Source organism: Camelus dromedarius, chromosome 12 (genome assembly GCF_036321535.1).
Source record: "Camelus dromedarius isolate mCamDro1 chromosome 12, mCamDro1.pat, whole genome shotgun sequence".
NCBI classification, from domain to species: Eukaryota; Metazoa; Chordata; class Mammalia; order Artiodactyla; family Camelidae; genus Camelus; species Camelus dromedarius.
In genome coordinates, this window is record NC_087447.1 from 64948958 (window position 1) to 64975584 (window position 26627).

Sequence of the window (26627 nt, forward strand, 5' to 3'; positions counted from 1 at the left end):
TGAGTGAGAAGGCTCAATGTTTAAAAGAAGGCGATTTTTCCTACCTATTTATAATTTACGTGAAGTTTCATTTAAATCATTGTTTAGGCAAAGTGATTCTGAATATTTAATTGGTAAGAATAATTTTGAAATGTTTTAAAGATTTATATAATGTGAGAGACTAGCAGTATTGATATTTATATTATAAAGTTTTAATAATTAAATTATTGGCATAATATTAATAAAACTAGAGTAAAAGTCCTGAAACTGTCTTGGTATGTGTGTGTAATAATTACATCTGTACGTGTAGGTGTATGTACAGATCTGGTTATAATAAAGATGCCATTTAAAGTCGTTCCTTCAATACAGAAATACCTTTTACTTGACTTAAAGAGGTAAATGGAAAAGTACAAAGTTTATCTAATCTTGAGGTTGCAGAAGAACATCTTCGTATATAAACAAAGAACTTTTGGGGAAAGGTTATTAGATGTAACTATGAAAATCAGAACATCTTTATATCAAAACTAACAACATCAAAACCAGAATTAAACACAAATAATAAAATGGAAGAGGGGGGAACTTTTTCTTACAGAAAAATGGGCAAAGAAATCAAAAGATAGTCAATAATATATACAAAAATATTTAAACTTTTAATAGAGATGCAAAATAAAATAAACAGAGTACCATGGGTTTCCTAATCAGAATGGTGGAGATACTGTAATTAATAATGGTCTGTATTGGCAAAGACATATTCCTTTGGGGGGGTTATTTATTCATTCGTTTGTTTGTTTGTTTGTTTATAGTACCGGAGATTGAACCAGGATCTCATGCATACTAAGCAAGCACTCTTCCACTTGAGTTGTACCCTCCCCAACTAAGACATACACTTCTGATGAAAGGATTAATTGATGCAATCTGTTTTGAACATACTTTACTCTGTTCAAGAGCTTTTAAAATACAAATAGTCTTTAATCCAAAAACTTAGTTTTTCAATTCCTAATAGATCACAGGGAAATAATCTTTTAAGTCTGTCTGATTGCATGAGGGAATGCTTACAGTTCCATAATGCTAAACGGAAAACAAAACTTAGAACGATTTTGATCTCAATTTATTTTATACATATAGAAAATGATTGAAAGAAATGACCAAAAATGATGTTCATTTCTCTTGGTAGTGGGAGTATCAGTTGTTCTCTTTGTTGTATTTTTCCTGTGCCCTCTACAGCAAATATGTCTTACTTTTATAATCAGGAATTTTGAGGGGCAGAGTGCTTAGGGTTTTTTTCTAAATAATGAAAAAACTGGAGATTAAAAAAAAATCCTTTTTGTGCTTGATCTATTTTTATCTCTACATTTGAATTCTGCATGTGATCCTATTAGTAAAACAGAGAAGACTGATAGTAAATATTGTACTTTGGGACAGTTCATGAATTTTATATGATCAGCTCAATATTTCTACAATTTTATAAAATCTTCAAAATGTTTTTACCTTAGCAGTATGCTTTTTACTTGAGTATCTAGCACATTTCAGAGGCTCAAAAGATGTCTTAAAATGGATCTCTTTTAAATAATTATCATGTGATAATAATTAACATTGTATTCCCAGAGTGTGATCCTTCACTGGACCTACCCATCAAGTTTTCTATTTGGATGAGTTTATTCTTTTCCAGTGAACTTTTTAAAATTATCTTATAGTTATCCATGTTTGTATTTGGCAGCTATATTTTCTGCTCTGAAGAATCTTCAAGATAAAATTCGACGTTTAGAACTTGAAAGGATTCAGGCAGAAGAAAGTGTGAAAACCTTGTCTAAAGAGACAATTGAATATAAAAAAGTATTGGATGAACAGATACAAGAAAGGGAGAATTCAAAGAATGAGGAATCAAAACACAATCAAGGTTTGTTTAATTATGAAGGAAATGAAAGACTGAGTGGTATAAAATTACTCTCAAAGAAATTCCACATTAGTGTTTCCTAGTGCTCAGTGTCTTTGAGCACTACAAAGTGCAGTATCCAGGGTGCATTTTGAGGAACAAGTGCTGATGTCCTGTGTTATATGTACTGACTAAATTCAAGGCAGATGGGACTAACATACAGAAAGAGAATGACTTCAGTCATCTGAAAAGGCTTCCAGAGCTGCTGGAAAGTGTTATATATACTGTAGATTTAATTCATGTTAAACAGCTTGTTAAATCTATTGAGTAAGCTAATTTCTGCTTTTCGTATGTATTCTTTTTAGAACTGACATCTCAGTTGTTAGCTGCAGAAAATAAATGTAATCTTTTAGAAAAACAACTGGAATACATGCGTAATATGATAAAACATGCAGAAATGGAAAGGACTTCTGTATTAGAGAAACAGGTACGTTTCCTCACAGATTCATTCTCAAGTGAGTTATGGAGAAAACTGGATGGATATAAAGACTTTTTTCCTCAATGAAGACTGATGATACTGTTACAAATAATCGTTCGCCTTCTATCTTAAAAGAGTTCATTTTGAAAAACTGCTAGTGGAAGTTTTGAGAAAAATGTGGTTTCTTTTTTCAACAAAGCTTTAAGGGGAGTTTCCTTTTTGGACGACCCTTAGGCGCACTGCCATCCTCTGCATGCAGCTTTGATAGCCTCTGCTTTTGCACAGCACAACAGCCCAGGACTGAAACTGCTTCAGATCGTTTATGATGTCTGAAGACTTGATGGGTCTTCATTGTTACTGCTGTATTTGGTAGAGTTTTACTTAAATGGGAAACATACTGTATGTATAATTGAGTCTCCTTTTCAAGTTATGTTAACTTCTGTGAGTGTACATTAAAAAAAGTATAAATCATCTTATGTACCTCTCTGCCTCTTGAATTTGTTTAAAGACTGCAGTAGGTAGCACATTTCAGGATTTGAAAAACTCTTTACAATTGTTATGTTAACAGAAATGTTTTGCTGTGTCACACCTGAGGTGTTTTTACTTAAGTAACCTACACATTTGTCAGAGGACATCTGCAACATGAGTCTCGAATATATTTTTTAAAACACACCTCCCTTTCCTGTTATGAATCTAGAATTGGAATTCATCATGAATACCACAGTTTCTGGGCATCTTAACTTTATCGTGCAAAAGTTGAATGTTTGTGTGCTTAACATTTTGCTAGATACTGTGCAGTGTGAAAGGAATTAAATGCTTTCTACCTCAGTCAGCTTTCAGTCACAGTTGGAGATATTAGACCTAAAAGAAGTATTTGAATAATTGCACAGCAGTATTTAAGAGGATGTTTCAGTAATTAATTCTCGTGTGTGTTATAGGTCTCTTTACTGTACCATTGAGTTTATTTGTAACCATGTTTTTTTTTTGTTTCCATTTGGGTCCTCTTCAGTTTGCCTGTTTTTGTTATTTTAATGTATCATTACTTTGATTTTTATTCTTTCCTTTTATCTCTTTGAACAGTAAAAATTCCCAGTCTCTTAAAAGTGATCTGATTTTTTTTCTTATGAGAACTGTGTGTGTGTGTGTGTGTGTGTGTGTGTGTGTGTTTGGTAGCTCATATTCTTTCGAGTTGTTTTGGGAATTCTGTACTTCAGAGTTGTGTGGGCGGTGCTGTGGATTTGACTTTGCTGAGGCTTGATGGGTTTGCCTGGTTTTGGCCCTCATTTATGGTAGTTTGTTGGCTTGGGGTTCTTGCATTACGCAGATGGTACAGTGCCTGAGATTTATGTCACGTTCCTGCTATGTCCTGTACGCTGAGGCTACAGTCCTGCCTCATGTAACATTTGGCTTCAGTATTCTTTCATTTGCTTTTGAGTTCTTTATCTATTTTGCATCTGGAAAACTCCCTTTCTTGTCTTCAAACTTGCTCTGTAATTATTATTTCTGTGTTTATCTAACACTTTTATGTGATAGATGGGGTGGGAGTCTGCCACATAACTGAAATGATGAAATATACACAATAATCTGGCAGTGGTCGTCATTGGGGTAGTCCAGTTCTCAGGTGAGGAAGCATTTACAAGACTACAGTGAGATATCTTGATTAATATAGCTATTAGACATATATAGTATATGTCTTTGAATTAAGCCCTGTTTTCATCAAGAAATTTTAAATAGCCCATTTTTAATAAGAATGCTTTCAGTACTGGAAATAAAATATGATTTGTGCCAATTTTTAACTTTATTTTTTAAGAGTGGTAACTATCCACTAAGGTGAATAGGAAGAAATTAGTAGTTCACACAAATTCCTGAGAAAATTATAGCTTTATATTACTTCATCATTCAAATTTCTGTCAGTATGACACCTATTGCTGTAGACTTGTACACGAAGATACACTGTTTACAAGTTCACATGCTTAGCGCTTGCCTTTTTTACCAGTAGACCTCAGTCTAACATATTTCCGCTTTTTATCCTGATGTAATGGATTATCCTATGAGTGTCTATCCTGAAATCTGATAGGTGGCAGTATTTTCAAATCCTTGACCCTAAACCTAAAAAAAAAGTGATGGATGTTTTGCGTAGAATTTAGAGAAGTGTAAATGATAGATACCAAAACAATAATTACTCCCTTAATTAATAGATGAACTATTTAAGAGATTAATTGTTAAGTATTTGTGTGTAGCCTGTATGTCTGGTAAATGTCTGCTGTCGTGGAGTGTTAGCAAGCCTTGCTACAGGGAACCAAATGTTACAACAGCAGTATATAGTAAGAGCAGGGTTTCACTTGTACTTACTGATGTTCTTTTGGCTTCGTCTTAATACTGTTTTCCTAGAACTCCTTTGCGGTATCTCCGTAGCTCTGTGAAAGGCCAGACAAACAGCATACAGCATACTATGCTCAGTATTAGTTGTTTTTCTTTTTTTTTGTCAAATTATCATGCTGTATTTAATATTGTTTCCAGGTTTCCCTAGAAAGAGAACGACAACACGATCAAACACATGTTCAAAACCAACTTGAAAAATTGGACCTCCTTGAACAGGAGTATAACAAGCTTACCACGATGCAGGCCCTTGCAGAAGTCAGTGAATGTCTGTTTTACTTATCAGTGCATAATATTGGTTCTTTTGTGAAATTGATCATTTTATAATTCTGGATATTTTATAGGAAGAATAGTGACCTTGTAGCAAAGAAACATATAGGAATTTTTTTAAAGGAAGAAATGTAAATTTGGAGAGAATGTCCACCTTTTACAATCTTAAGGTACATGAGGAAGGAGTTCTTTTTGAAAATGTTGACAGATTAAATGTTTTTGAGTATCCGTAAGGCTTATATCACTTGATTTAAGTTGTTCTCTGAACTACTTTTAGTTTTAATTGATTCACTTGGGACGTATTTAATACCACTGAGACTCTAACGTTCCAGCTTCAGCTTCCGTGTAGCCTGTCTGCCTTCATACGGAGCTGTGTTCTCTGGCCATAGATTTTACCCATAATTCTGTTCAGCTACCTCACAAGTGACTCATAATAAATAGAATGATAGAGTGAACTCACAAGCTTATATTTACTCTGCTAAAATCATTTGTTGCTTGTATTAAAAATTTACAAATAGACACTAAAACTCTTTTTACTATTACCACTTTTAATGTTTTTATCACTAGAAAAAAATGCAAGAGTTGGAAGCAAAACTCCGTGAAGAGGAACAGGAAAGGAAACGTATGCAAGCTAAGGCCGCCCAGGTAAGCTGAAATGTGCGCAGGCGGGCTCCTCACATTTTATACTGCTCTGTGTAAATACATGTAGGTGTGGGCTGCTTTGATTATTTATACTTTAGAATGGCCCAGTATATAAATTTGCAGACTTAGGTTAATCTGAAAAATTATAAACTTATTTTTATACTCAGAAAGTAAAAGTTGAGCAGTTCTATAGGGTTTTTCACATTGTGGGCTTTTGATCAGCATTTAAAAAGTCAACGTGGACTAAAAAATATTAGAGACTATACACATAGTACAATACACGGTCATGTGCAGCGTCTCACATCAGTCACTGTCAGAGGTGTTGGAAGGCCTTGTTCAGTGTCCTACTTATTTATAAGCGCTTCCCGAGTGTTTTGGTGGCCTCGAGACTCCAGGACAGAAGGTGAAGTAGTGAGCTGCCCGGTAGGTGGTGACACATAGTAAATCACAGAAGCTTCCATGTAAGGAGGATGAGCTCTGCTCATTCCTAGTCCAGGATTTTATCCTCTGCAGTGGCCGCCAGGTAGAACAGGTAAGGCAGTGCGAATGCATAGAAATGCTGAGTATGTACCAACCAGAACTGCATTTCTAGAAGATAAGCAGCATTTCTGTCCTAGTAAATCTTACTTACGGGCCAAATAAAATACTTCTGTTTATAACTGAAGTCTCTACCCATATAAGCTTATTTATTTAAGTACCTCCCATATATTACCCTCCCCTTTCCAAAGTCTTTAAGTTTTATATCATTTATAAGTATCTTTTCTCATAATATTAACACAAGAATCAGGGCCAGATTCCAAAAACCGTTAGGAGTGGAGGCTCTGCAGTTCAGACTGTGGCCGGATGTCAGCGGTGTCTGGGCTCACTTCACACATGTGCTCATAGGACTGTAACGTCTACTATCTCATCTTTATTTTCTTGTCTGTTTCTTCCACTGCTTCCCCAAATTTATGAACTTAACGTATTTTCCTTCTCAAATATTTACCTTCTGATCAATGTGTATGTATTTTTTACCTCTGTGTGCTTTCTGAGTTACATAGCCATGTGGTTTTATTTTTGAGATTACTTCTCTGTCCATTCCACTTTAAGGTAAGTAGGCCACTTTTACTGTGTCCCATTGCCTAACCTATAACATGCAGACTTTTGGGTTGTGCTTTATATAAATTGTAGTAGTGAGTTCTGTTGTACATGAAATATAGAATTAAATAAGTTCATTATTTTATGAATTAAAAAATTACTTTATGGTATTTTTGTATTTAGCAGTCAAAAAATGGAGACCAAATCAGTGATTACTGACAATATAATATCACTAAAGGTTTTGAATTCTGATAGTGAACACTGCTGTAGGGGAAGAACCAGCCAGGAATGATATGTGGTTCCAAGTCTAGCTAACCCTAATTTGTGTAGTCTTGGGCAAGAAATTAACCATTCAGAGCTTGGGTTTTACCACTGATAAAGTGGTCTTCATTTCACATCTTCTTTATGTTGGAGCGATGAAACAAGAGAAAAGATAATGAAAGTACTTTAAAATGTTAAAACTGCCACACAAATATGTGACAACTACTGGGAAGAACTAAGTAAGCTGGAAATTAAAATAGTTCAGAAATCTTTTATTTTACATGCTATTTAAACTCATTGTCAGGGAGGATATAGCTCAGTGGTAGAGCGCATGCTTGGCTTGCACAAGGTCCTGGGTTCAATCCTCAGTACCTCCATTAAAAATAAATAAATAAACCTAATGACCCCCCAAAAAACAAATAAACAAATAAACTCATTGGCTTCATAGGTCTTCCACAGTAGTAATTTCATGTTCATTGAATTCTATGTTTGATTTACTGTGTATAAAGCATCGTGTGGGAATGTAGATATTCATGAGAGTAGAAATCCCTGTGTTCCTTTGTCACTGAATAGATTCTATCCCCAAGGAATGCAATCGTCATGGTAAGTATTAGGAATAAACTCAGTATTTCTTACAACTAATCCATTGGTTCTGAGTGTTTGAGCTCCATCTTAATTTCCTGAAGAATTTTAAAATACAAATTTCCCCAGCCTGGAATGTTTAAAATCATGAGGTCTGGAGAGGCACCTGACAATCTTAATTTTTCTCATAAACTCCAGACAATTTTGATACATAGGCAGATTTGAAACCACTATTTTAGACAAATAAACTCACACACACACACACGTATATGTGTATGATTATATTTTTAAAGGAAAGTTGAAAGTTGCTTTAGGGAAAACAACAGTCCTTGTTTGAAATCCTTAAGAATTGCTTGTGGAATTTCTACCATATTAAATGAATGTAGTTACTAAGCTTCTAGAGAAAAGGGCCTGATAACATTTTCTGACATTCTTTCCAGTTCTTTTGGGCATAGATTTCTAGTTCATTTTAATTATAAGTGTATGAATTTTTAAATGAGGAAGACTCTCCAGCTGCTTTGTGTCTGGCACTGTTGTATATGCCGTCTGTGAAAAGAACAAAACATTAAACATTGGTTTGGAGTTAGAAATGTTGCATTTAACTCATTAGACATAATTTAAGGACCAACCTCAAATAACGGAGCTGAAGGGTTTCAGGCTGTGAAGGGACAAATTATATAGCAGAGCACTTCAAGATAAAAAGACTGATAGTGATTTAAAATATCTGACAGAGGTTGACAGATTGGTTCAAGACACAGTCACACAGCTATGATGTGTTTTTTAATCTGACACTACTGTAGGTTTTTACAGGCCTTTTACATAGCAAACTCAAATTGGGGTCAGCTTTTATTTCTACAGTATTAACTTTAGGCTGTCACATTTTTCCTAGTTGCAGACTGGTCTAGAAACAAACAGACTTATCCTTGAACATAAGGCTACTTCATCTGTTCCTAGTCCAAAAAGAATTAAAAAAAAGAAGTCAAAACCACCAGAAAAGGTATGAAAACAGAACCAGTAAGTCAAAGTGCTGATTAGTACTTGGTGTCGTTTATGTGAAAACACTTGTACACCATGTGGTACTTCACCGTTGACTGAGTACATTTCTTACATTCTCAGTTTCTTCATTAGGAAAATGGGGGTAAGTAATACCTACTTGTCAGTTTTCACCCTAACAGTGAGATAATAAAAAAAAAAAAAAGGAAAGCATTTTAGAACTACGTAGCACTGCACAGGTACTGGTTATTAATATTCAGTATTGTGTTGATTACCTTTTGTTCTTAAAAATTTGTGTGTGGATATACGTACACACACGCACTGCTTCTCTGTTTAGACTGTTACTGCTATTTTGACAGGTACTATTTTTCTTTCCTATCCTTTCCTAGACTAGGATGCGTGTTGATGAGTATTATTAGGAGCTCCAGATCCCAGTGCCAGTAGAGACAGTAGCCCAGCAGTAAGCTGGAGTTTCAGCTTAGTCATGTGTAGTCAGCTTTTATCATCATGTGACTATAATTGCTTTTCTTTCTTTTCCATTCAGAAAGGCTCTAAGAACTACTTTGCTGCACAACCACATTATAGATTATGCTTGGGTGATATGCCATTTGTAGCTGGAAAGGTGAGTTGGTTGAACTCAGGATTTTTTTTATACAACCTAGATCTTTGAATTAAGTCCGCTCATCTGCCTTTATACCTATAAATGGTGGTAACATTTTCCTGCTTCTTTACCAATATGAATTGTAATTATGTGAGAATGAGATGGAGGAAAGTTTTATGGGGTTGAGGGAGCAGGGAAGAGACTAGGAGGACACTTTAAAGCAGGGAAGTTATGAACAAAAGCAGACATCCTGGCTTGGAGAAGGTGTGGTTGCAGGTAGGATCTAGGGACTGTAGGAAACAGTATATTTGTAACCTTGCATTTTTATTGAGAGCCCCGTTGATTTGTAATTAGGTAACGGATATTTAAATGACATGTACATATTACTTAATAGGATTCATTCTCCAAGAAGCAGTCATACATAGACTTGAATCCTAAGTTCCTTTAATGCTTAAAAATATAGAGATCATTTTGTCAAGTATCAGCAAGTACTGGGTGATTTTTTTTTCTAGATGAGTTTTTTTTTTTTTTTTTTAGTATGTGCTTTTTTTTTTTTTCAATTGAAGTATAGCTGATTTACAGTGTTCTGTTTGTTTCTGGTGTAGAGCATCATGATTCAGTTAGACATATTCTTTGTCATTGTAGGTTATTACAAGTTACTTGAATATAGTTCCCTGTGCTATACAGTAGGACCTTTTTTATTTATCTTTTTCTATATAATAGTTTGTATCTACCAGTCCCACTAAACTCCTAATTTTTCCCTTCCCCTCACTTCTTTCCTCTTTGGTAACTATAAATTTGTTTTCTATGTCTGTGTGTCTGTTTCTGTTTTGTAAATAAGTTCACTTGTATCATTTTTTTTAGATTCCACATGTAAGTGATACTGTTATGGTATTTGCCTTTCTCTGTCTGTCTTACTTCACTTCCATGTTGCTGTAAATGGTATTATTTATTCTTTTTTATGGCTGAGTAGCATACCAGCATCTGTATACCACATTGCCTTAAACCAGTCATCTGCTGATGGGCACTTGGGTAGTTTCCACGTCTTGACTATTGTAAATAGTGCTGCTTTGAACATTGGGGTGCACTTACCTTTTCGAATTAGAGGGTTTTGTTTTGTTTTGTTTTGTTTTGTTTTGTTTTGTTTTGTTTTGTTGTCTTTTCAGGATATATGCTCAGGAGTGGGATTGCTGGATCATATGGTTAACTCTGTTTCTGGTTTTTTAAGTGATTTCTAGTAAGTGCTTACGTGTGTTAGCTTATACCACTTTTCATTAATGATTGTGTTGCTAGTTGTTACATGCGTAGATGCCTTGAATCCCCATCTAGATTGTGAGTTTGAGAGGCTTTAATTTTATTTCTTTCTTTATTTTAATCCCACAGTAAATCCTCAGTGAAAGCTTGGGGAATGAACTATTTCCTGGCTCCCATTTGCCCTTTGTAGATGTGATGAGGCACAAATCACTTTAAAACGTTTTGCCATTGGCTCCATGCTGTCCTTTACCCTAAATTTAATTTTTTGGATTGCAGACCATCTTTTGACCTTTGTTATTTCTTTTATCTCTTGCTTCTAACTGTGGAGCCATTTGGTTTTACTTTGCCATAGAATCTTTGAGTTGCACTGGAAACAGTTTCTCAAAGGACATCAGAATCACTGACTGTGCATTTGGAAATGAGATTACGAAGCCCCACTACTATTCTACTAGATCAGAACCTTCTGAGTGCAGGGCGGAGAACGTATTTTTACCTGGTCCCCAGTCTCCGTTTAACATTCAGTTAGATTTGGGGCCCACTTAGTGCCCTTCCCTGCCCAGTGTTTTCATTGTGTAAACATCCAGAGTAACGCTTGTGTACTCTGTGCAGACACATCTACTGATGAAACCTTATTATACCTCAAACAGCCCTTCACATTACTGGATGGCTTTATTTGAAAGGTCTTAAGTGAGATGAAGTCTTTCACTGTAAATTCTATTCATTGGTCTGTTTTCTGCTCTCAGGGATCCAATAGAAGAAATGAACCCTTGACTATAGGAAGTTTAGAAACTTTTGAAGATAGCTTTATTTCTATTCTTATCTCCTTATTCTAGTTACAAATAACTGTTTTTTCTTCAACATAAGATGTGGTTTATGAGTTTCTTTACCACTTCATTACTCTTTCTCCCTAAATTGAATATAGCCCTCTAAATGTGGTGTGACTAACGCAGAACAGACCATTGGTCATGTTCTGGATAGTCTGTTAATTCAGCCTAGCATCACATTAATGTTACTGGGAAGCCACAGCATCCCTTTCACTCAGCAGTTGTGGAGTCAACTGAAGTCACAGATCTTTTCCTGAATCTTTGCATCAGCTGCTCTAGGTCCTATACTTGTGGAGCTGATTTTTTTTATACAGAATTTTTAATCCAATGAAGCACTATAGGAACAGATTCAGTCTGTCCCACATTAGATTAGAATCTAGTTCAGTCTTCTATTACATTTGTGTTATCCTCAGATTTAATTGCCTATGTTTGGTAATTCTCACTGTAGTCATTGATACAGAGGTTGAACAGGACAGGTTCACAGGTTCAAAGACAGGGCTTTTCAACCTAAGCTCTTCTTTTGCAGTTGTAATTTGTACTTTTTGTGAAATACTATTCAAACAGCTAAGAATGTGCTGTCATCTGAGTGTTTCTCAAACTTATCTATGGTGGAGAACCAGTTTTTATTTTTAACTATACATTGACATAAACCAGTACATTTGTAAAATGCAATCAAAATGAATTACTAGGAAAAATGAAACCTAAAAGACAAAATACAAGTTCGTTTTTTTATTATTAGATTCAGCAAAGTTATCTTAATACAATCAGAAAAACAATAGAAAAAAGAATTTCAAAAACTATATACTGTTTGTTGAAAATTTATTTGTAGGCAATTAGTATAGTGAATACATACTAAAAGTTATGGGCAAAATAGTGATTCCCCATTCATTCGCACTTTAAAATGAATACCATGTATATAAGCATTTAAAGTTACTGAGGCAGGTGAATTTGGTTTTTGATAATCAAGTTTGTATTGATGACAATGTACTTGCAAAGGAGAATGTATATCTAAACCATTTAAATGTAAATGAGTTTCAATTATCTAGGTGGAAACATGGATTAACTTTTTTATTTTGAAAAGATTATATAGATTCATACCAAGTTGAAAAAATACAGAAAGATCCTGTGTACCCTTCACCCAGTTTACCCCAGTAGTAACATATATCTAGTACAGTATCAAAACCAGATTAGCATTGGTACGATCCACAGACCTTATTCAGGTTTCTCTAGTTTTACATGTGCTCCTGTATGCACGTGAGCACATGTGCAGATACGTCACTGCAATTTTATCACATGTAGATCTGTGGCACCACCACCAGACCACATCTGTAATTTCACAATGTTAAATAAATGGTATCATGCAGTATGTCACCTTTCAAAATTGATTTTGCACAGCATAATTCCCTTGAGATCCATCAAACTTGTTCTATGTAACCATAGTTTTTCCTTTCTGTTACTGAGTACTATTCCTGGTGTGGATGTACCACAATTTAATGATTCACTTGTTGAAGGATATTTGGGTTGTTTCCAGTTTTGGCATTTACATATAAAACCAATATGAACATTTGTGTACAGCTTTTTGTGTCGGCACACCTTTTCATTTCTCTGGGATAAATTCCCAGGAAATTGATTGCTAGATTGTATGGTAAGTGTATGTTTAGTCTTTAAAGAAACTACCCAGCTGTTTTTGAGTGGCTCTAACATTTTATATTCTCTGTAGCAGTGTATGAAAGATAGTTTTTCCACATTCTCAGCAACACTTAGTATTGTCACTTAATTTATTGTTCTGATAGGTATGTTGTGATACCTCACTATGGTTTTAAATTGTTCCTTATGACTAATGGTGTTTGAACTTCCTTTTCATGTACTTATTTGTTGTATATCCTCTAGTGAAATGTCTGTGTATCTTGCCCTTTTTAAATTGAATTGGTTTGTTTGTTTGTTTTTACTATTAGGTTTTGAAAGTTCTTTATGTATTTTACACACAAGTCATGTGTCAGATATGTGGTTTGCAAATGTATCCTCCCAGTCTTCAGCGTTTCCTTTTTATGCTCTTAAACTCTTTCACAAAGCAGAAGCTTTACGTTTTGGCAAAATCCAGTTAATTTATTTTTGTTTGTTTGTTTGTTTTTGTGGATCATGCTTTTGGTGTCATGTCTAAGGACTCTGCCTAGATGTACATCCTCTCAAGTCTCTCTTACATTTTCATCTGTGTTTTTTATACTTTTATATTTTACATTTAAATCTATGATCTACTTGAAATAATTTTTTGTTTACAGTATGAGGCTTATTAAGTCAAGGTTTATTTTTCATTCTCTTCCATTGATGTATGCGTGCACCTGTTTGCCAGTACACTGCCTTGATGACTGTAGTTTTATATGGCAAGTCTCAACATTGGGAAGAGTGATTATTTCTCCTACTTTATTCTTCTTTCTCAAAATTCTTTTAGCACTTCTAGTTCCTTTGCCTTTCTGCGTGAATTTTAGAATAAATTTCTCTGTTTCCAAGAAAAGTCTTGCTGAAGTTTTGATAGGAATTGTATTATGCCTATCAGTTTGGGAGAATTGACATCCTTGTTGTGTTGAGTCTTTCAGCCCATGAGAATTGTGTGTCTTATTTAGCTCTTTGATTTCCTTCATCAGTGTTTTGTGGTTTTCATCATATTAGTCCTAAACCTGTTTTATTGGCTTTTTATTCACATTTTTTGAGCAGTTGTAAATTTTGTTGAGTTTTAATTTCAGTCTCTGCATGATCATTGCTAGTGTATTTGGGTTATGTATGTTGATCTTACATTCCATGACTTTGCCAGATTCACTTATTAGCCCTCAGAATTATTTTTTGAATTGCTTTTCTGTGTAAAGAATCATGTCCTCTGTAAATAGGGATAATTTTATTTCTTCCTTTTAATTTGTGTGCCTTTTATTTCCTTTCTGGCCTTTCTGCACTGGCTAGGGTTTCCTATATTATAAGAGTGGTAGGAGTGAACATCCTTGCCTTTTTTCTGATCTTCAGGGGAAAGCATCAGTCTTTCACCAATAAGTATGATGTTAGCTGTAGGTTTCTTGCCCATGCTCTTTGTCGACTTAGGAAATTTCTCTCTGTTCCTACTTTGCTGAAAGTTGATACCCTTAATTGGTATTGGATTTTTTCACATGCTTTTCTTCATCAAATGATATGGTTATGTGATTTTTCTTTTTTACCTTGCTGATATGCTGTATTATTACATTGACTGGTTTTCAAATACCGAACTAGCCTTGCATTCCTGGAGTATACCCCACTTGGTTGTGGTGTGTACTTCTCTGTGTATATATTGCTGGACTCAGTTTGCTACCTAACAACAAAAACTAGGATACAAAGAGCATCAGTTTAGCTTAGCAGAGTGGCCTTTGCAAACCTAGCTGATCAACCTAGCTGATCAGAGTCAACTGGCGGACTTTTAAATAAACATTTCTAAGCCTTGACAACACGCTGGTTGAGTTTTGGATGCCGCCTAGGAATCTGCATTTTAAACTGTCTGTCTGGCTGATGCTTGTGGAGCCAAGTTGGCCCAGCCATGTGTTTGTAAATTGAAATAGCACATTGAGATTATTGTTTAGTGTTTAAAACAAAAACAGAAATTTTGAGAAGGCTACGAGGATTTTCGTGTTGTGTGACAGCCATGAACTTAGTGCCTCTTACTATTTGAGGATAGAGACGTGAATACAGTAACAGTCCCTACCACCTGGAAGCACATACACTATTTAGTAGGTGAAATAGACATGCAGATACAATCATAATATGATAAATGCTGAGACAGACATAACTGCTGTAGGCAATCTGAGAAGGACCAATTAATTTTACCTGGAGGTTTTAAGAAGCTCTTTATAAATCATATATTTGAACTGGTTTTTAAAAATGGTGTAAGAATTGGCACTCAAAAGAAATGGCACTCGCAAATATAGTTTATTCAAATGATGGCAAGCAATTAGGAAACAGTGGGACATGAGGCCAAGGAGTAGAAGTTGCAGGTCAGTGATACAGGGCCTTGTTTTCTGTGCCGAGGAGCTTGGAGATCAGAGTCAGTGGGCTTAACATCAGAGAATTTCAAATAGGAGAACAACATGATCAGAGTAATATTTTAGAAGGATAGCTGATAGCACTGTGGAGTTAGAGAAGGAACAGACTGGGAGCAGGGGGACAGTTAGGATGTTCCTCCATTGCTAATAGAGATGGATGCATAAGCCAAGTGAATGACAGGAGGGAGGAGACTAAGAGGCAGATCAGAAATATAGGTTAAGTCTGTGAGACTTGGTAACTGATTTACTATAGACTAGGAGGTTTGTGTCATGGGCTTTGGTTGTCGGGGAAGAGAGGGTCTTTTTACCCATGTGAGGAGATAAAAAGAAAACATTTCTAGAGGATGTGGCTTCAGTCACTAATTTTCATTTTTCTTTAGTCCACCAGCCCCAGCCATGCCGTGGTAGCTAATGTTCAGCATGTCTTGCATCTAATGAAGCAACACAGTAAAGTCCTGTGCAATGATCGGGTAGTCAGCAGTGTTCCTTTGGCAAAGCAAGTATGTTCACGAAGCATTAAAAGCAAGAAGTCAGTGACACCTCCCTCCTCTAGCAGCATTGATGAAGAGCTGGCAGAAGTCTTACAGACTTTGCAAGATGAGTTTGGGCAGATGAGCTTGTGAGTTTCAGTTTTTTGGCTTTTTAATTGCGTTTAGTTCTAAAACCTCATTTTCACTTCTTAGTGACTTTGTTCTATCTCATATTTCAATATTTCAAGAAATATTTGTTGAACACAATCCTCGCACCAACCACTGAACAGGTTGCTAGGACTTTAACAAATACAGCTGTTCTGGGTGAAATGTCTCCTTTTTCTGTTACTGTTAAATGTTTTGAAGACCAAGGTTTACATTTAAGTTTTATTTCCTTGTTTGAGAGCTTGATAGACATTGAGTTTAGCTACACTCGACTGATAAGTTAGGACACGAGTGAAGAACAAGATCCTTCTCTAGACATTGCTTTTCTGCATGTGTAATGCTCTTGTCAGGGAGGTAGAAATACAGATCATTAGCTCTTTGAAATGAAGAACTCTTTTTGCATTTGCTTCCAGTGCCTTTTTGAACTTTTAAACTATCACTAATAATATGGACATTTTTGCTCTGTTTAAAAAATTGAGTCTCTTCTTAATGCACAGAGCAGTGGTCCCATGCTGAGTGAGATGTAGTGGACTTAACCAGGTAACATGGGAAACTTACTAAAGCCCTCCTTCTGTTTTTTACACAGTGATCACCAACAGCTTGCAAAACTTATCCAAGAATCACCAACCGCTGAACTAAAAGACAACCTAGAGTGTGAACTGGAGACATTAGTGGGAAGGATGGAGGCAAAAGCCAATCAGATAACAAAGGTTCGAAAATATCAAGCCCAGGTAACGCCATTTTCCTTTACTCCTTTCTAATGATTAAAAAAACAAGAATAAACCAATTAAAAAAAAACGTTTCTTCAAATATACTAAGTGCTGACGTTGTGTGTCATAGATAGAACACTGCAGGAACTATTTCCTTACTGTAGACCTTCTTAATTCAGTTCATTAATTATTGAGAATTGGCGCTAAGCAGGCTAAGACAGTGTTTTAATCTCTTAGAGTAGATTTCATCATCTAAAATACATCTTCCAAGTATTGAGTATATTTAGTATTCTTATGTGAACAGACTTTAACATCTGTGATGAATTTAAATGGTTCTAAGTTTACCCAAGTCTTTAAAAGCACCTAGAAGTTCTTAATTTCTAAAGGAATAAATCAGATATAAATATGTTAAAAAAAATCTTTAGTTATATTTATGTTACTGATTACATTAAATTAATAAAACAACTGTTTGTTTAGTATCCACCAAGGGCTTTCATCCGGAGAGACTGATGTTAAGAGATTACTATGACTGCTGGGAGGAGGGTGGAGAAAGGATAGAGGCGGAGAGACGAACTAGGCCATTTCAGCTTTTCTTTATCCGAGGTCTTTGGGGGGCGGCAGCTGGGGAGAAGTGGACAGATTTGAGGTGAGTTTTGGAGTAGAAATAATCAGGGTTACTTGGTGCTGGATTGATCACAGGCAGGGAGAGGATGATGGTGCAGCTGACTGAAATGGAGAAGACAGGTAGCAGAACAGGTTTCACTGACATTTATCAGCTGGTTGCTGTGTAATAGGCATAATGCTGAGTGCTTGGAATATGTCATCTCAGTTTTCATGGAAAGCTTATGAAGTGAGTATATGTATCATTTTATAGATGAGGAGACGGGGGCTAAAATTCCTAGCAGGTAGGCATATCCTACTGTGAAATTATGTAACTTGATGGAGGACATACTGCCTGCTCACTGGTAAATGGCAGAGGTGTGATGCAACCTTGGGTCTTTTCAATTCCAAAACCTCAGCTTTTAAAGCATTTTTTCTAAAATTCACATCTTAGGAAAAAATAAATAAATACAAGCAAATGATTCCTGTGGGAGTACTGATCTAGTTTGTTTCCTGTAGGTTAGATTTAACTTTATGCTAATGGAACACCCACGTGCCAGCAGCTAAAGTAAAAATAAAGTCCCCTATTTGAAACTAAATTATTCTAAAAATAGTAAAATAAAATTAAAAATCCTTTCATAGTATTAATACATAGCCATTATATCCCTTCATCCGTCTGGAACGTGCTGCTTTGTCTGCTCAGACTCGTTTCTAGAATGCCTTTCTCCTCCTTCATTTGTTCAAATCTATCCTCTTTCATTTCCCGTTTCAGACTTTGCCTTCTCCATGAAAGACTCTCCTCCAGACCCCCGTGTTTCCCCCTTACCCTGTTCTGCACTTTGGCCACACTGCCTTAACTTCACACACAGCACCAGAACCGACGTGTTTACTCCTGATTACATGTTTTTACGTCACTGTGTATTTTAAACACTGAGTGCTAAATAACTAGTGCAATAGATTATTGAAGCCTTTAAAAAAATAAACCCAGAATACATTACATGCCCTTTAGTTAGGATGATAGTTTAAAGTACCAGTTTTCAGAAGAATATGCTGTCATTAGTTTTTCCTTTTTTCCCTACCTCGATATTTGTTGTAGCTGGAGAAACAAAAGATGGAGAAGCAGAGGAGGGAATCAAGACCCACCAGAAAGACTCTTGGTGAAGAGGGAAACAGCAGCAGCCGTTCTTCTACAACCACGGGGACCACAAATAAGAAGGACTTTGCCAAACCGAGACCTGGAGAAAAAAGTAGGAAAAATCTTCAGTTACTGAAGGACATGCAAACCATACAGAGTTCACTACAGAGCAATAGTTTGTGTTGGGAGTACTGACTGGTACCAGGCCATAAATTTTATTCAGATAATTTGTACCTCATCCATCAGATGTTGACAATGTACTTTCCAGGTCTCATACTCACTTATGTTGGGATTAATTAATAGCAAGTGTTAAGGGACCCAAGCTTCATTACACAGGCTTCTTGTGCTAACGTATCACAACTAGATGTTAAACCATCTACATGGAAACCAGGGTAGTTTTAAAGGCTAAGAAGCCACACATACTCTGTTCCTTTGGTTTGAGATGAATTTGCTGTACTGAAATATGCACTTTGTAAACAAATTACCAATTTTTTACTTGTGGGTGTGATTTTTTGAAGTAGTTCTACATAGCTAAGTAAAATTAGGTTGAAATGATCAAAACATGAGGCTGTCTCACAGGCAATGTTTGAAAAGTCTCATTTTTAAATCTTCCATCTTCCCCTGGCATGGATCGCCCATTTCTCCTTTCCAGTACAACCATTAAATATACTTTGACAATTGATGGAGGTTTTCTATATTTAAATATTTATACATATTTAAGAGGATTGTTTTGTTTTGCTTTTTGACATTTCAAACATTCATCAGTATTAAATACACTTATGTTGACATTAATCCACCATCAAAGTTTTTTTAAGGACTCAAGCATTCATTTTAAATCAGTTCACTGAAAATTACAAAAGCATTTTTTAAAATATAAACAAAATGTTAATAAAGTAAATGAGGTTTTGGAATGAAGAGAGAATGGGAGATGTAAAGCAAATACATTTGTATTTTTAAATAATACCTGTTTGTAATCATGCTATTCAGTTCAGGGCATTAAGGTTTTTAATCTTAAAACGTAGAAGAACCCCTTGGATATTTACTTTTATTGATGTACAGTGTGAGTGCAGTAATAACTACACATGCAATGGTCATTATGTTAATGTAAAGCATAAGTTTGAATAGATCAACATGTTAAGTTTTTACAAATTTGCTACTGAAATCAATAAAGCAGCTTTTTTGAGGAAACACTGAAATTTTCCTTAACAGCCTGTTAATAAAGGCTTTATTTGTTGTAATCTCTCAAAAATGCATTTTTAAATAGGACATTAACATATGTTGAGAAACATTAAGAACATGTGGTGTGTAATACATAATTTACTTGCCTTTCTCATGCTGATGTAGAAACGAGGCCCAACAAGACTGAATTCTATCATGGATATGATAAGAAACTCTAGAAGTACTAATGAACGTGTTAACTAGATTGTAAAGAGATTCCTTTTTATGCCTCCCCTGGGATTGACGTGGAGTTCTCGGATTTTATCTAGACAGCCAGCATGAATTGTGGTGGCTGCCTGGGCACTAAGCTTGTTAGGTGTCCTACTGAATTAATTGTCTACAGAGTGCTTAACTAAGTGTTCTTAGATTTGGGGGTATTTGTGAATTTCCTGAAATTGCATCTACACTTTTGCTTGCCTGTACACTTTTCTAACTTAGCAAAAAAGGTGTGTTTACAAGTCGGCCGTAGCCATCTGAATCATGCATTTCAGTACAGTGTGGTGGTGGCACATGCACAGTGCTGTGGTGGCACAGAAGGAGGTGGGGCATGGCTGAGAAGGGAGTGCAACAGGGCTTACTTCCTCGAGGAGGAAATGTCGTCTAAACTCGAGAGAACAGGAATAAGCCCCAGGGAGAACAGTCCCTGGTCAACAAGAGGAAGTGAGCAAAAACAAGGAGGCAGGAGTCTGCACTCTACATGGGGGGACTGTGACCAGTGGGCTAGCACTGTGCACAAAAGCTGAGCTGTGCAGGTGAGAACAGAGGGTAAGCAGACAGCGACGGGAGGCTAAGGAGCTCTGACTTAGCCACATAGGTCTCTAAGTGTTATATCTCTCATCGAAAAGGGAAAAAGGACGCCTACGCAGCCAGTATCACAGGTAAGGTTATAAAACGTACAGTTGTCAACTCAGAGTTTTGTTTGTGTAGATAAATATATAAAAAGTGCTGACTGCCCTCCCTAGCTTCCATGCACAATCAGTGGATTATCTTTTTCTTTTTTCTTTTTCTTTTTTTTACTTTTGTTAGAAACATCTTTATTACAGGTGCTTTTTTTTTTTTTTAACACTTGATTACATGCATTACAGGATGGGTATCACTTCCGGTCCCTGAAATGACACTCCTGAACACAGCTTGCAAGTAGCTTTGTTAGAAACATCTTTATTATAAGGGTCTTTTTTATTGAATAATTTTGACATGGAACATTGTGTAACTTTGGGGTGTGCAAATGTGTTACTTTGATATTGTGATATGAGTGCCATTGTAGTGATATGTATCCCATTCTGTAAAGTACAGTGTTGACTGCCTGTATTCACTATATCGTGCATTATCTCAATGGCTTATTTACTACTTGTTGCAAGTTTGTACCCTTAACATCAGTTTTATCCCTACAACCGCTGTCTCCTGGTAACCACCATTTTACTGTTTTTTATGACTTTGACTTTTTTAGATTCTACCTGTAAATGAGATCATACAGTATTTGTCTTTCTCTGCCTTATCTCACTTAGCATAATGTGCTCAGAGTTCCTCCATGTTGTTGCAAATGGCAGGATATCCTAGCTATTTCTCATGGCTGAGTAATACTCTATTGTGTATATATACCATGTCTTTGGTATCTGTTCATCTGTTGATGGGCATTTGGGTTGTTTCCGTATCTTGGCTGTTGTGAATAATGCTGTAGTAAACATGGGGATGCATATATTGTCTTCGAAATGCTGTTTTCATTTTCCTCTGGGTATTTGCCTGGAAGTGGAATTGCTGGATCATATGGTAGATCTATTATAATTTTTTTGATGAACCACCCTACTGTTTTCCATTGTAGTTGAACCAGTTTACATTCCCACCAGCAGTGTACAGTTGACTCCTGAACAACAGCATTTCCACATCCGCAGATTCAACCAACCTCACTCAGATCATGTAATACTGTAGTGTATATTTACTGAAAAAAAAAAATCTGAATGTAAGTGGACCCACACAGTTCAAAGTTGTGTTGTGTCAACTGTATAAAGTTTCCCTTTTCACCGCATCCTCACCTCCTGTTTCTTCCTGATGGTAGCCATTCTAACAAGTGTTGGGTGCCATCTCATTGCGGTTTTGATTTGCATTTCCCTGATGATTAGTGGTGATGTGCATCTTTTCATGTACTTGTTGGTCTGTTTGATGTCCTATTTGGAAAAATGTCCATTTAGTTCTGCCCATTTTTTAGTCAGATTGGGTTTTTTTGTTAAGTTGTATGAGTTGTTTATATATTTTGGATATTAACCCTTTATTTAATAAAACCCTTTATTTATTGGTATGCAGAAATTTTCTCCCATTCATACGGTTATCTTCATTTTTTGTTGTTTCTTTTGCTGTGCAGAAGCTTTTGATTTTGATATGGTACCATTTGTTTTTTGCCTTTTTTAATATTTTTTATTGATTTATAATCATTTTACAATGTTGTGTCAAATTCCAGTGTAGAGCACAATTTTTCAGTTATACATGAACATATATGTATTCACTGTCACATTTTTTTCTCTGTGAGCTACCATAAGATCTTGTATATATTTCCCTGTGCTATACAGTATAATCTTGTTTATCTATTCTACAATTTTGAAATCCTGTCTATCCCTTCCCACCCTCCGCCCCCTTGGCAACCACAAGTTTGTATTCTATGTCTATGAGTCTGCTTCTGTTTTGTATTTATGCTTTGTTTGTTTGTTTGTTTTTTAGATTCCACATATGAGCGATCTCATACGGTATTTTTCTTTCTTTTTCTGGCTTACTTCACTTAGAATGATATTCTCCAGGAGCATCCATGTTGCTGCAAATGGTGTTATGTTGTCGGTTTTTATGGCTGAGTAGTATTCCATTGTATAAATATACCACTTCTTCTTTATCCAGTCATCAGTTGATGGACATTTAGGCTGTCTCCATGTCTTGGCTATTGTAAATAGTGCTGCTATGAACATTGGGGTGCAGGTGTCATCCTGAAGTAGGGTTCCTTCTGGATATATGCCCAGGAGCGGGATTTTGCTTTTGTTGTTTGTGCTTTTGACATCATGTCCAGTAAGTCATTACCAAGACCAATATCTAGGAGCTTCTTCCTTTCTAGAAATTTTATGGTATCAGGTCTTATGTTTAAGCCTTTGATCCATTTCAGGTTAATTTTGTGAATGGTGTTAGGTGTTCGATTTCATTGTTCTGCATGGGTTTCCCCAGTTTCCCCAGCACCATTTGTTGAAGAGACTGTCCTTTCCCCACTGGGTGTTCTTGCCTCCCTTGTCAAATATTAGTTGACTGTATATGTGGGATTTAATTCTGGGCTCTCTGTTCTGCTGATTGGTCAAAGTGTGTTTTTGTACCAGTACCATATTGTTTTTATTATTGTGGTTTTGCAGTATAGTTCGAAATCTAGAAACATGATGCCTCAGGCTTTGTTTTTTTTTTCCCTCAAGGTTGCTTTGGCTGTGTGTGTGTGTGTGTGTGTGTGTGTGTTTGTTTCCACAAAAAATTTTTGATTGTTTCCTCTATGTCTGTGAAGAATACCTTTGGTATTTTGATGGGAACTGCATTGAATTTCTGTAGAAGGCTTTCGGTAGTATGGGCATTTTAACAATGTTAATTCTTCTGATCCATGAACACAGGATATCTTTCCATTTGTTTGTGTCTTGATTTCTTTCAGCACAGTCTTGTAGTTTTCATTGTACTGATCTTTCTCTTCCTTGGTTAAACTTATTCCCCAGTAATTTATTATTATTTATGCTGTTTTGAGTGGGATAGTTTTCTTTCTTTTTCAGATGCTTCACATTAGTGTAAAGGAATGCAACTGATTTCTGTATGATGATTTTGTATCCTGAACTTTGCTGAAATTGTAGATTAGTTCCAACAGTTTTTCAGTTGACTCTTTGGAATTATCTATATGTAAAATCATATCATCAGCAAATAGCCAGTTTTACTTCCTTTCAGATTGGATGCTTTTTCTTTGACTTGCCTAATTGTTCTAGTGAGGAATTCCAATACTGTAATGAATAGGAGTGGTTAGAGTGGGCATCTTTGTTCCTGATCTTAAGATGAAAATTTTTCAATTTTTCTCCATTGATAGTTATCTGTGGGTTTGTGGTATCTGGCCTTCATCATATATGTTGAGGTATGTTGTTTTATACCCAATCTGTTAAAAGACTTTATCATGAAAGGATGTTGTTTTTGTCAAATGCTTTTTCTGCATCTACTGAAATGATCATGTAATGTTTCTTTCATTTTATTGATGTGATGTTTTACATTTATTGATTTGCATCCTTGCATCCCAGGGATCAACCCCACTTGGTCATGGTGTATAATACTTTTTATGTGTTTTTGAATTTGGTATGCTAATGTTTGGTTGAGAATTTTTGTATCTATATTCAGCAGAGATACTGGTCTATAGTTTTCTTGTATCCTCATCTGGTTTTTGATACCAGTATAATGCTGGCCTTGCAGATGAGTTTGGCAGTGTTCCTTCCTCCTCAGTATTTTGGAACTGTTTGGAGGAAAATTGGTATTAATTCTTTAAGTGTTGGTTAGAATTCACCAGTCAAACCATCTGGTACTGCAGTTTGCTTTGTTGGGAGTTTTTTGATTGCTGATTCAATGTCTTAACTCATTATTGGTCTGTCATGGAGATCTCTCAGAAATCCAGGATGTTCCTGAAGAGCAATGGGACCCTCCAACTGCAGCCGACAAGCTGGGCAGGCTTTTACTCACCCCTCTGACTTTCCACCTCCCCAGTTAGAGAGGTTGCTGCCGCTGCTGCCACTGCTGCCACCACTGCTGCTGCCACCAACCACTGCCTTGGCTCCCGAGCTTCGTATGAGGTTCAACCCACTCAGTTTCGGATACACAGATGGATGGATCTCTCTCAGCTGTTCTGGTATGCCGTGCAGGGGCTCTGTTGTCCAGTTATGGATGTCCGATTAGTTCTAAGTCAAAGAGGAAGGAAGCACTCGTGCTATGATGCTGGTGTCACTAAAGGATTGTTACTTACTTAATTTTGATTTACAACGCTGTATTTTTTTCTGGTGTACAGTATAGTGATTCAGTTATATATACATATTCCTTTTCATATCCTTTTTCATTACAGGTTACTACAAGCCATTGGATATAGTTCTCTGTGCTATACAGTAGGATCTTATCATTTATCTATTGTGTATATAGTAATTTGTATCAGCCAATCCCAAACTCCCAGTTTATCCCCCCCTCCCTCCCTTACCCACCTGGTAACCATAAATTTGTTTTCTATGTCTGTGAGTCTCTCTGTTTTGGAAATAAGTTCATTTGTGTGGTTTTTTTAGATTGCATATATAAGTGATATATGATGTTTCTTTTTTTGACTGACTTTCTAAACTTAGTATGATAATCTGTAGGTCCATCCATGTTGCTGCAAATAACATTGTCATTCCTTTTTATGGCTGAGTAGTGTTCCTGTGTGTGTGTGTGTGTGTGTGTGTGTGTGTGTAGACTTTATCCATTCATTTGTTGATGGACATTTAGGCTACTTCTATGTCTTGGCTATTGTAAAAAGTGCTGCTGTGAACATTGGGGTGCCTGTGTCTTTTCAGATTAGAGTTTTCTCCGGATACATGCCCAGGAGTGGGATTGCTGGATCATATGGTAAGTCCATTTTTAGTTTTTAAAGGAACTTCCATACTGTTCTCCATAGTAGCTGCATCATTTTACATTCCCACCAACAGTGTAGGAGGATTCCTTTTTCTCCACACCCTCTCCAGCATTTATTATCTGTAGACTTTTTAATGGTGGCCATTCTGATTGGTGTGAGGTGATACCTCATTGTAGTTTGATTTGCATTTCTCAAAATAATTAGTGATGTTGAGTATCTTCATGTACCTATTGGCCATCTGTATGTCGTCTTTGAAGAAATGTCTATTTAGACCATATGCCCATTTTTTGATTGGATGTTTGTTTTCTTGATACTGAGCTTTGTGAGCTGCTCCTGTATTTTGAAAATTAATCCCTTGTCCATTGACTCTTTTGCAAATATTTTCTCCCATTCTGTAGGTTGTCTTTTCATCTTGTTTATGGTTTCTTTTGCTGTGCAAAAGCTTTTAAGTTTAATTAGGTCCCATTTGTTTTTGTTTTTATTTCCATTATTCTGGGAGGCAAATCCAAAAAAAATACTGCTGTGATTTATGTCAAAGTATTCTTCCGATGTTTTCCTCTAGGAATTTTAACAGTATCCTGTCTTATATTCAGGCTTTTAATCCAATTTAAGTTTATTTTTGTAAATAGTGTTAGAGAATGTTCTAATTTTGATTGTTTTACACGTAGCTGTCGAGTTTTCCCAGCACCACTTATTGAAGAGACTGTCTTCTCCAGTGTATGTTCTTGCCTCCTTTGTCATAGGTTAATTGACTATAAGTGTGTGGGTTTATTTCTGGACTTTTATCCTATTCCATTGGTCTATGTGTCTGTTTTTGTGCCAGTACCATAATGCTTTGATCACTGTAGCTGTGTGCAATCATCTAAAGTCAGGAAGCTTGATTCCTCCAGTTTTGTTGTTCTTTCTCAAGATTGTTTTGACTATTCGGGGTCTTTGTATTTCCACATAAATTTTAAGCTTTTTTTCTTCCAGTTCTCTGGAAAATGCCATTGGTAATTTGATAGGGATTGCACTGAATCTCTAGATTGCCTTGGGTGGTGTAGCCACTATAACAGTGTTGATTTTTCTAATCTAAGAACATGGCATGTTCTTTTCATCTGTGTCTTCAATTTCTTTCATTAGGGTCGGGTTTTATGAATACAGGTCCTTTGTTTCCTTAGGTAGGTTTATTACTAGGTATTTTTTCTTTCTAAAATGATGGTAAATGGAATTGCTTCCTTAATTTCTCTTATATTTCATTGTTAGTGTATAGAAATGCAGCAGATTTACGTGTATTCATTTTGTACTCTGAAACTTTACCAAACTCATTGATGAGCTCTAGTAGTTTTTTGGTAGCATCTTTAGGATTTTCTATGTATCATGTCATCTGCAAACAGTGATAGTTTTACTACATCTTTTCCAATTTGGATTCCTTTCATTTCTTTTTCTT

General features: G+C 36.0%; 1 protein-coding gene across 1 annotated transcript in view; it reads left to right on the forward strand.

Moving 5' to 3' along the window:
* CEP57 (centrosomal protein 57) overlaps window positions 1-19030 on the forward strand; it is a 39498-nt gene extending 20468 nt beyond the window's left edge. Inside the window, exons 3-11 of the mRNA XM_031460605.2 lie at window positions 1697-1876; window positions 2218-2339; window positions 4851-4967; window positions 5547-5624; window positions 8431-8538; window positions 9079-9156; window positions 15649-15887; window positions 16490-16634; window positions 18310-19030. Of these exons, the coding sequence (XP_031316465.1) occupies window positions 1697-1876; window positions 2218-2339; window positions 4851-4967; window positions 5547-5624; window positions 8431-8538; window positions 9079-9156; window positions 15649-15887; window positions 16490-16634; window positions 18310-18543 (1301 nt within the window). The 3' untranslated portion in view covers window positions 18544-19030. The remainder of the gene's footprint in view (window positions 1-1696; window positions 1877-2217; window positions 2340-4850; window positions 4968-5546; window positions 5625-8430; window positions 8539-9078; window positions 9157-15648; window positions 15888-16489; window positions 16635-18309) is intronic.
* Window positions 19031-26627: the final 7597 nt, after the last annotated feature.